We start from the raw sequence: 12,325 nt of genomic DNA, 5'->3' as shown, positions 1-12,325 counted from the left end.
GCTAAGAGAAGTTCAATTGTTACCGATGGGCTAAAAGGAAGTGTTGCATATGCTTCTCTGGTACTACCATTGTTTTGGTTTATGTCGATGACCTAGAGATGATAAAGATGAAATTTCATAGCTAAAGATTAGTTACACAAGCAAATTGCTAACAAAAAATTTCATAGCTAAAGATTAGTTACACAAGCAAATTGCTAACAAAGACTTGGCCTTCTAAGATACTTTCTTGGATTGGAAATTGCCTACTCAAAAAGGGCATATTTCTTAAAAAAAGAGTATGTATTGGATCTGTTAAAAGCAACTGGAAAATTGGGAGTCAAATCATTAGAAACGCCTACAGATAGAGGCGGTAAGCTTATTACCAGAATTAGGATTGGTTTGATTTAACCTACAAAATAGTTTCGTGATAATAAGCTTGCTTGAAACCCAGTTTTTCACGGGCGAACCAAACATATTGAGGTGGATTGCCACTTCGTTTGAGAAAATGTGCAGGCCAATGTTATTTCCACCACCTCTGTTCACAGTAATTAGCAATTAGCAGATATTTCACTAATTTGTTCATATCTGCAGGTGGTTAAGTTAGAGGAAGAAATGTCATGCATACATGCAGATTAAAAAACGAAAAACAAGAAAACCCTAATGAAATCATGTATCTGCTACAAAAGTTTCAACGGAGAAATCATGTATCTGCTACATGAGTTAATTCCTCCACCATAATGCATGAACCGGGAACCATTAATAAGTTACAACCCGTTTCTTCTCATTATAAATTAAAGCAAGCCAAATTTTGTAGTTGCAGAAAGCTCTGCCATCATTTAACCAACAATAAAAGCAGTAACTTGCGTTGGATGAGCTTTCCTTCTAAAGACCATACTCATAGCAGATCCAGACAGAGAAGATTTACAATCTTACTGTCACCTCTATCACACTCACCATAATGCAATACCAACTAGATTGTGTAAAAAAATTATTTCTACACATATTAACAAATGATCACTGGAAGAGCAAAACAGGCCAGCAACTGCATTTTGCTGCTGACGATAACAATGCGGCATATATTACTTCTGATGTGCTTAAATGGAATACATGCTCTATTCAACTGTACATCCCTAGGCCATTGTGAATCCCTCCCAGCTTTCGATCCTTCAATTGCGGGATCCTCAATCCACAGAAGAATTGGTTTCTGCAGTTTCATCCTCACTGAAGCTAGATGGCATCTCCATAGCAGTTCTAAATTATGCACAATACAGTCAGAAAGCGGATAGCCACGGAGGATCCATCAAATATTTATGTAGGCAATTAATTTCAGTCACTGATGCTATTAAATTTGCAATGTGGACATAGTAATACTTTGTTCATCCTCAAAAGGATATAATCCAAAAACAAAAAACAAAAAAATTATTTTCTACTAGGACAGTATTCAGGAAGTAGGAAATTGTTCTCGTGATGCACCTAAATTCGGTAAAACTTTGATGAAGTGGAAAGTCAAGATTCCAATCAGTGAAAGCTTCATTCTAATGCTATTCTCACCCACCTTAAGGATAAGAATCACTTCATCAAAGTCAGGGCCTCATAAAGAGTTTGCCAGATGTTGCAAGTATAATGCCAAACATAATATACTGCAAATAACAGCATGTCATCATGGCAAAGGGAAATGCCACTGTAACTGGACCAAGAAAGTGAAGCAAATCACTCCGCTGCTAGTTGGGAAAAGATAACAGTCTAACCTAGAATAGCTTGCCATATACAGCCTCTGTATATTAACTCTTACATGTAAAACTAACATTATTTAAACTGGTTCAGGGGGAGAATGCGGCTTTTGCAGCCTAAACTTAAGCAGTCGAAAGAGAAAATAAATCCCTGGTAATTATTATTATTCTTTTATAAAAACAAAAAGTGAAAACAAGACAAGCACAAATTGACGACCAAAATCACATGGAGGACACTCAAGCCCACAAGCACACATTTGCGCACATAACTTAAAGCACATGCACATTGAGGAAGTTATACGAACCCTTTAATCTGATTTTTACGAGGTGGCAGTTGAGGAAACGAATTTGTCGAATAATCTCGCTGAGGGAGATTAACTCTGGCTTGTTTTGCAACCTTCATCAATAAGGAAAAAGGATGTGAACAAAAAGCAAACGAGAATACATTCATAAGTTGTATGTACTCATGTACGCATGCCACACATACATATTAACATTGTCCCACCAAATTTCAAACTCACCACCATTTCATCAGTAGAGTTCATCATTACTCTAAGTGGATTGCTATAGACTTTCATGGCCTTGCATTCTCCATCAAGGTTCTCCTCCTGGCAGACAGCAATTAAAAAGAGTCACAAGACAAGTACTTTCCATATGGGAGTTTTTGAATAATAGAGCATATAAGTTGAAAGGTATAGGGTCTCAGAACGCTTAACTATAGAACTCGAAGGCTTTGGCTTCAAATAATCACTCCTTTGGACAAGCTTGGGGCTACTAACTCTATCATACTCATGTAAACAAGGCTCTGTTTGTTCACTAGTAACTTTCCTACCAGAGTAACCCCGCTTAGATCTCATTTTATCTTTCCTATTGGTATTATAAGCAGAGGTTCCGCCAACAGATTTATCATAAATATCCAAGGAAGAGTTTTTTCCAGGAGAAGAATTTGTGTGGTTGAGATAAGTTGACTTTTGTCTCAATTTTTTGCTAGATTTCTTCTCCTGAAGATCAAACCCATGCATAATGCAAGGATTTTCCTGCTGTATATACGAATCCTGGGAACTGAACTTGGAATTGTATACTTCATATCTCTGCAAGAGCATCAAAAGGTGGAAAGAATATCACAAAAGGGAGGGAGAAAATGCATTCCGGTTACAGACAAATGAAAAACAAGATATTATAGCAGAGATATTTTGCTTCCTTGAGGTGTAAGTTGTGCTAATCCAAACTGTCAATTATAATTTTAATTTATGCAAATGCAATTTGGCTATATGTCATGTCAAGACAAACTATAAATAAATTCATAAATAAATAAAGATGTAACGGTTCATAGAAATGTCGTAGTAGTTCTATCTTGGGGGCTTTTGTTTTACATTTCACAGGGTGAAGAGGATTTGGAAGTAAAGGATAGGGTTCACAGCAATGGTGATGATAATGCAATGCAGGTGGCATGGCTTGTATCAGCTGGCACACGTCTACAGTCAGCAATGGTGGTGCACTGAAGATAGGAAAGATTATGGTACAGTACGGTCTGCCAAATTTTGAACCTGCAGAATATGGGGGGACCATAAAGGAAAAAATCTAGGTGCTGCTCACTAAGACCTATCCACCAAATTAAAGACCCGACAACAAAAGAAGTTCTGGCCAACGTTCCAAACCCAATAATGCCAGTTTTGACAGCATTGGATTAGTGATAATGGGTTTGATTTGGGTCTTGTAGCCAACAGGCTGTGCAGCATATATTGTTTGGACTCTTAATTAGGCGTTCGAGATAAGATGGGTTTGGTTTCATCTGCAATGGCAGATCCGCCACGGGATAGATGAGGGAGAAGGGAGGAGATGAGGGTCGAAGAGAATTGGGGAAGATTGGGTTTCTTTCCTTTTATGTTGTTTAGTTTCTAATTTTTATCTATAAATCTTTTAATTACTTATCTGATTCTCAATTTTTTAAACATGTAAAAGGTTATTTGGCTTTTTCTATAATCATTTTTTCCCACGTGGCATAATCTTCATCAAATTTGTGGGGCCCACTAGTTCTACATCAGCAGAAAATGGCTAAATTGATGGAGACACTAACGGAAGTTTGAAATTCAAAGATGGCGCAAACTTTGGGTATGGCATTGTAAGGTTTTGATTATCATGCACCAAAGTGAATGCCGCTATAGTTTATGTAGGTAAAATATGTAATCTACCTTATAATATAACAATTACAAAATAGGCAGTAACCAAAGTAGAACAATCTTCTCTCTCTACCTCAACCCATAACAGAACATGTCTCGCACCTGGGCCTAAGGGAAATGACCAAAGAGATTTGAGATTTCAGAACTTAGAATTTATCAAACATGATGAAGTTGCATACACTTATACATAGTTTTGAATGATAAATCACAAGGATGTCCCACGGAAATTTTTTAACAAAGCCTTTACATGTTTTGGTTGTGAAAGGAACACACATAAACAAAGGATCAGAATACCATTTTGTGGGATGTGAGAGCCCAGTCGACTGGCAATACATAAGTCAAGCACCGCTTCTCACATCCCGGGAAACAGGAGCAGGTGGTATCCCCCTCCAGTACACACACACACACACACACACACACACACACACACATATGTATAGAATAATGTTTTCTTCAGTTTCTTTTGTGAAATAAATTTTCATCCTTTCCTTTAAAGTAATAATAATAATTGTTCTCTTGTCAGACTAATGTAGCCAGACTCTGAATCTGGACTTAAAAACTAATAATATTATTTCATCTAGAAAGGTATTCTGTAGAAAGATTGATTTCTAAAGAATAACTGGCACCTAAGCATTCAGAATCAACATCAATTGACTAAATAAAATTTCCTTGCCATTATTATCTTTTATAATTGAAATAAACAAATAAATTAGCTATGCCATGAAGTTTTCACACCCTTTCCCCCACTAGATCTGTCCAAATATAACACAAATGCATCAGAAGGTCCACTTACAGTTCTTGGACTAAGTTGCCCTTTCACTCCAGAAATGTCAGGAGAACGGAGGACAGGATTCCCAACAATGGATGGTTCTGCATAGCATTGAACAAAAAATAAATAAGAATACACTTCCGGAATATATAAATATTCAAATAAACATTCCAGGTAACTACTAAAAGACTCAAGAATGTGAATGAAAGCAAATCACACTCCTCTAGAGTATAACTTCAAAATAAAAGAGAGGGGGAAACAATTTTTTAGCTTCATTAACAAGCATGCATAGAAAATAATGAACTCCCAGACTAAACAAGCATTGAAAATTACAGCAAAACGACTGATGTGCTACTGCCTATTGAGCAACTCGGTTTTTTTTTTTTTTGTCTTGAAAAAGTAAGCAGATTGGTGGTTTGATGAATTTTTTTTTTTTCCTTCCCATTGCATTCCTTGTTAACAAAATTCCCCATGATGTCATATATCCCTGACAAAGTTCCATATTCATCAACATAAAAAATATCTAAATAGTTAGAGTAGAATCAAAAGAAATACACTACACAAACTATACTTGTTTTCAGTAAAACCTACAATTTCGCATTTGCACACACATTGTACACTATTAGTCTAACCATCATATCTACCGAGATCAAGATGAATCAAAATCTGAAACAGATGCATAGAAATGGTTCCAAAAGCTTCAAAAGAGAATGCACAACAGAAATCAGGCAAACAAGACACAAGAAGATAAACACCAATATCCAACACGAAATGAGTAGGGGAGTTCACCACCCCTCTCTTTCCCCCAGTTTAAACCGTAAGGCCCCTTACTAAACCTGGAATTTATAGCAAACCACTCAGAGAGTAGGTCAAAACGTTAGTGCTCCAATTACAGGTAAATAAGTTGGAAGTTCATATTATAAAGAGAAAAAACTAAAGAAGAAAATGTTACACTAGAGACATTGAAATAATTACTGTAAAGAATAGCTAAAATAATGGAGGGCCCAAGGCCCCAGTTCATCTTCTCTCAAACACAATAATTCAGTTTCTATTACACTTTGACCGGACCGTCTCCTGTCCACCGCAAGAAATAAATTAGACTATGGGCCCAGTCACCACTTCTTGGGCCTGACTAACCAACTGACACAGGCTTTTGTAACTACTCTAACAACTGAAACCAAAATACAAAATGGTAAGAGATTTGAAGAATGCAGAAATACAAAGTTAAAAGGCTTGATCACAATAGAACCATGTCAAGGAATAACGTTCAAAGCATGAAAGTACTGGAATACTGCTGATTTATATACGCATAAAACATCATTAGTACAATGACGTATCAAACAAAACATATTTGCACAGATATGAGATATATAACTCACATACATATTCAAATCAGAGCTTCTATCTATGTTGTATGTACTAAGAATCTTCACATCCACGCACACGTCTTCTCTATATTTACACTACTATAGAAAGGGGATTCCCTCTCTACCCACACTTTTCTCTTTCTACAAACTACTACTTATTCGTTAACACACCTTATCTTATTAGGACAGTTTCCTTGTCTTTTGATGTGAATCTTACAAAACTACCTCTAACTCACACTGCCAGTAAAAGTCCACTTAATCTGACAATTACTCCACTTTCCTCCAACTACCCATGTGATAAAAAAGTGTTAGAAAAAAATAAATAAATAGAAGCCAAAAAATAGGAAAGCAAACTCAACCACTTGTGAGAGGGCTAGTTTAAGTTATTTCAATGTTTCAAAAGCCTAGCTAATAAATTTTAACACTGCTTCAAAGCATAAGTTTAAGTAAATTTATCTTCAGGAAGCTATATTATAAAACATTAGATTAAATTATAGGCTCTACAATGAAGTTCAAGATTTCTAAGTTTATGCTACTTCACTGGACAAAGCCCTGTGCCAGTAGAATCAGGTAAATATAAACATCAGCCTTCCATACAGAACTTGCATAATCTTCATGAAACTGTAAAATAATACAATAAAATGTCAAACACCTTCAAAATCTTGTTTCACTGGTTATACACAAAATGATAATATTTGCATCACCTATGCACAAAGCAGATAATAAAAATAACAACTACACACCAATCACTACACGTTTTCTCTCATAAACCATCATCATGTCCTCTCTCAATGCAACATTTACACTCTCTCACAGTTTGTTCAGTCCTCTGCTTGAACCAAAAAGAGAATTATCTCCTCTACATAAGCATACCTCACAATCTATTTGTACGATGCTGACCCAAAGAAAATATAATTAATAATATGAGACAATACAAGCTGAGTAAAAAGATCTAAAAAACGGTAATCAAGCTTTCTGTTCTCAGAATACTAACTTCATGGAATATGAAATTTGTTCTTATGACAGAAACTATATTATGACATACCATGGACTGAATCCATAATCGGGGATTCAAATGCACCAGGAGGAAGCAAATCAAATTCTACACCTAATGGGGGACCATCCTCCTGATAATGCCTCCCAAGTTGCCTCTTAACAGCTGTAATAGCAGCATTTTCTGCTTCACCTTTCACTTTCAAATACCCTGAGGGCTTATATGCCATGTTCTCTGTGGCCCTGGAATTTATGGGTGAAAAGACTCCATTATGCGCTAGGTATCTAGAAGTTTCCACATCATACGGATCGTCATTTTGAGTAAAGAACCTATCTTGTAAAGACGAGCTACTTTCTGAAGATGTATTATCCATGCCACCAACTCTTTCGGTATAGTGACTCCTATACTCACGGGTAATATCTGCAGCTGGGAAATCATGCCCAGAAAGCCTTCGACTTTCAACCTCCCTTGGATCAACATACCTATGATCTCCATGTTTAGTGCTGCCACATGAGTCTTGCCCAAGTCCACTAGCTCGATCCTGAATAACACCACTTGAACGATCTTGCCGTCCATTAGCACAAGTTTCATCTCTTGACAATCTTTTGTCTTTTAACCTTCTGTGGCAAAACCATCCAGATATCTGCTTTTCTGACAATCCTAACTGTTCCGCAACTTGTGATTTCATTTCCTCTGTAGGGTATTTATGTTCTGGAAAAAGAAAAATTTTCCTTTAAGAAATTTGATGACTCAAAACTGAGCAAGACAAAACATATGCCAAGACAAGAATCCTTACCATTATAAAATTTCTCTAAAGCCATAAGCTGGGCTGGTGTCTTCAGCTTTCTTTTCTTATTATTATCTTGGGAAGTTTTATTCTCCTCAGAATGCAGTTCATTTGATTCTAAAAATCAACCAAAAAGTGAAAGAGGATATATTAGTCACAAAATGAAATCAATGATAGGATAATATACATCTATCAGAACATATTTAATACCCAATCAGCTTCCAGGTATGAATATAAGACTCGACATAACCTCCTCCATATTACTTGAGTTCAGTCACAAGAATCCTTCACCATTTCTATGTCAAGACTACATATTCTGTTAAGAAAACATACTGTGTTCCTTCAAATCCTTTACTTCTAATCTTCGAAAACATCCCTTTCTAATTCATTGGCATCTCCACTTAATATGAATGGAGCACCAACGACACTTTCCTCCTGGTTCCCAAATTTTTATATAGGAAACAAGAACTCTATTGAAAAAGGAATGACAGGGCACACATTGGAGATCCCCAACCCATTTATCTCTAAAAACAGATCCTCTCCCCATTCTCCCAAAATAGAAGATAAAACACCAAAGCCTTGAGAAAGGTCTCTCCGAGGACATCGGCTTGAACCTCTGACAATCACTTTTGAATCCCACCAGCAAGCATGCAAAAATATTTACACCGAGCCCAAAACGATACATGGAGTGCTCCCCGAAGTCTCAAACATTTCAAAGGCCACTCACCTATCTCACAACCCGCTCCCTGGGATAAGAACACCAAGAGTCATTCCTCAACATTGATTCCTACCAGCACACTCTTGGCCAAGTTTGTCTTTAAACCCAAGACTAACCTGAAAAAAAATCTTTATTATGTACCAAGTTACCACATCTCTCCTCCTCATTTGTTGAGGAGAAAAAATGTCAACAACAAATTAAAGATGAGAAACCGAGTACACTCGCTCCCCACCATAGCCTCAATCAAATTTAACAAATCCTTCACATGGAAAGTCGCCATCTTCTTTTCTTTGTAGCATAAATGACCTAAAAAGTGACCGATGATGACTTCCACATATGATCCACTACCACCTATGCTACACCTTCCCACCAGCATTTAAATCGTGCAAAATAACCAAGATCAGGGAATGATTCTAATTTTCAACATTTAACTCGTATAACAAATAGTTTCTCAACTTCAACTAGATTTTCAATATCCCTGCCTACCATAATCAAACTATGGGAAACAGAATGGGGGCTAGCTCTCTCCAATCATCTTCCCCCTCCAGTTCTAAATAAAATCCCCTGTGAAGGTAGGATTCTGTGTGAAGATTTTACCAAGAAGCAAGACGGCACCTTCATGACAAACGAAATTCAACGTGTCGGGCAAATACTCAGTGACACAGATAACATATACACTCCTCTTGTTTGTATCCCTCCTTGGAAAATAATACCAGAATTTTGTGGCATCCCCACCACCGAGTGATCTTTATATCAGCAGATATTATCAGATTCATACTTATTTTGTATCAATTAATATTATCAGATATTAATGATTAAAGATAGAAAAGAGAAGTATAAAGCATGATGGACAAGAAGTCCATCAAGAACACACCCACCCACTAAAATTAAAAAAAATTAAAAATGCCGAGTCTTTACAAAACAAATTAACACACTTAGTCCAAAAAAGCAGCCCAATCCAGATGAATCCTACTAAAGAGGCATCCTTAAATTTCTTAGACAAGGAAGCCCACAGGGAAGCATGATAGAGAATTATGTCCCACGGTGGAGCCAAATTTTCCTCCCTATTATCAAGGATTCTGCTATTCCTTTGCTACCAAAGCACCCAAATAGAGCCAAAACAGCCCATCGCCAGAGGGTGACAGTTTTCTTCTTGAATTCCCTCCCCAGAAAGAATTCATATGGAAAAGAGTATCAATTCCTACCCATTCGAAAACAAAAGCCAGGATTAGTCTACTCCAGATTTGGGACGTTAGGGGGAGTTTTTCTCAGCACACACCAATGAGGAGATAATGAAGAGTATTTCCTGCTCTTTTGAAGCATATCACATGTGTTAATGTTACCATGAGCCACCAGCCAAGCAAGTGACTGGACATTTTTGGTAGGCACCAAAGATTTGCAACTTATGTTACAAGGATCAAAGGTGGGATTCTTCAGATTGTTTAGCAATGAAAGAAAAAAGATTTACAAGAGATAACCCCAGATCCCTGAATAGCCCAATATCTCAACTTACATTACAAGGATCAAAGGTGGGATGCTTCGGATCGTTTAGCAATGAAAGAAAAAAGATTTACAAGAGATAACCCCAGATCCCTGAATAGCCCAATATCTCCTCTCAGCACAAGTAAGATGAAAAACCAACTACTAATGCAAGACATCAAATGTGAAAATTCTACAAATTCTATATCACTTAAATTTCCCCTAAGTGAGAAACAACCTGGGAGCATGAGAAAAAAGCTAAGAATGGTTACTTTGTGACTCAACAATGCCAAAGACTACGAATATGAAATTGAGAACTCTTGCAAAGTTATTCTTGCAATAATGTTCACATGAATAACTTTCTTCATTAAGATTATTATAGGTGTGGCTATGCTTATATATTGTTTTCTTATTGGAGGCAACAAAGAATAAGACAATCGCCACATATAAGACAGACCTTCTAAGAGAAATATAAAATGGTGGGAATAATATGCAATTCCTTCCTTCCTAGGTTGCAGGAATCTTCTACATGATCACAGGTTGAACTGAACCTTTAGAACAAAATCTTCCAAAACTAGACACCATTCAGCAAAAATGCCTAAGTTCACAAACACATTTGAAAGCATTGCTATTCTTGAACTAAAAAACATTTAACTCAAGTTTCACAAACATACAAACAAGTATACAACAATCTTCTTCATAATAAAATCCAAACATACAAATATAGCAGCTCCAGTCTTAAAGAAGTACATTAGATTGCCTTAACTTCAGCAAATAAGGTGGTCATGCATAATTCTAATAGAGTTGCTTAATCCCCTAGATCAACTAGTGGGACTCTTAGAGGAGGGCATTCTAATTTCTAAAACAGACAGTACTGAAGCTTATCTTCTCTTCAATAAAAAAAGTATTGAAGCTTATGTTTCGCACGAGTCCCTTCCACAGCCTTGACCAACGAGTCAAGTGTGCCCCAGTGAGTAAAATCCAGTTTGTAAATGCACATAGGTCATGGTTGCATGCCTAACAGCATCCTGTTTCACAAGCTTGATTTCACATAAATTTTGTACACGTACGTAGGTCATGGTTACATAACTAAAAGAACCTTGTTTCACAAACTTTCTTGAAGGTTTTTTTTTATTTATTTATCAGCATAGGCTTTTCTTAAGTTAAACTAATTGATATTGCCATCTATCCATATTACATGCCATTAAAATATTTACAAATGGATAGCTTTTTTTTCCTTTTACTAACTTCAGCAAAATTTATGTGATACCATCTGCACTTACCTCACTTTTCCATATATTAATCTACCAACTAACCAGTTACTCCCTTTTTCTTTGTAAACTTTCTTGTTTGGAAACAAATTTTCCAATTCAATCATAGCAAATCTAATTACTTGAGGTTTGTTAATCAAACAGCAGAACATTTGATACTCAAACATATAACAAGGACAACACCTTACACTATTAACCATAGCATTACAGAAGAATCGATAAAATTGAACAAAACTCCCAAAAAATATATTAAGGGAGTCATCTCTACAAAATTTAAGCCTTTCCTGAGATTTCCATATCTTGGTGATTAATGATGTTACGACCACCTTTGTGCCGATAGACTAACGAAATTCAGAAAAAAAATAAAAACCCTAAGGCCTAATCTTGTGTCTAATAAGAAAATGTAGGAAACGTAATGCATTGAAATTATATAAATATATGTTAGGCTAATGGCAGATAAATGAAATATTACACTCTTCTCCATCTCCTTTCTGAATAGACTCGACTAGTATTGGTACTGTTATACAGTAGGAAACAGAAAACAACATGATGAAAACCCCATTTTCCTTTTGTAAGTTTCTCAGTAACCAAGAAGCCAATAAATAAAACCTAGATAACATCTTCACCATTAGAACAAATTCTCCATGCATACAAGATAATCCCAAATACAAACAAACAATGCAATGCAAAAATTCACATAAATCAATCAGAAAATAGAAAACCCATATCTCAAAAAGGATCTTAGATAGAGAGTAAAACAACAATACCTTCCATGGTGTGAGTTTCCGGGGATTCTCTCGCGTTGTGAGTTTTTGATTTCTATGTGTCTAAAAATCGAAACCCATTGGACCTGTTTGGGCAGATTGATTGAAGTAAAGGAGTGCACAATTGAGTCTGCATGTTTTTGTTTGCACCCAATTAAATTTTGATTATGGAGAGAGAAAGGAAAGGTTCAAAGACGGGGCATTTTGTTTCTTCTCTGTTTTCCTTCGTTTGGTTTGGCTTCTTCATCCAAATTAACTTTTACAATTTGGCCTTCTTTTAAGTTAAT

General features: G+C 36.3%; 1 protein-coding gene across 1 annotated transcript; it reads right to left on the bottom strand.

Annotated features, from left to right (window-relative positions):
• Window positions 638-12,293, bottom strand: LOC18780090. The gene is made up of 8 exons (XM_007213816.2): window positions 12,042-12,293; window positions 7,816-7,923; window positions 7,071-7,730; window positions 4,683-4,759; window positions 2,426-2,800; window positions 2,231-2,317; window positions 2,015-2,106; window positions 638-1,230 (listed from the first exon to the last, which is right to left on the bottom strand). Exons 1-8 carry the CDS (start codon window positions 12,046-12,048, stop codon window positions 1,161-1,163), a joined length of 1,476 nt encoding a protein of 491 aa, XP_007213878.2. The 5' UTR covers window positions 12,049-12,293; the 3' UTR covers window positions 638-1,160.

The sequence above is a fragment of the Prunus persica genome, chromosome G4 (genome assembly GCF_000346465.2).
Source record: "Prunus persica cultivar Lovell chromosome G4, Prunus_persica_NCBIv2, whole genome shotgun sequence".
In the NCBI taxonomy this organism is placed as follows: domain Eukaryota; kingdom Viridiplantae; phylum Streptophyta; class Magnoliopsida; order Rosales; family Rosaceae; genus Prunus; species Prunus persica.
Note: the sequence above shows the minus strand (reverse complement) of the source record. Positions and strands in the feature narration are given on the sequence as shown.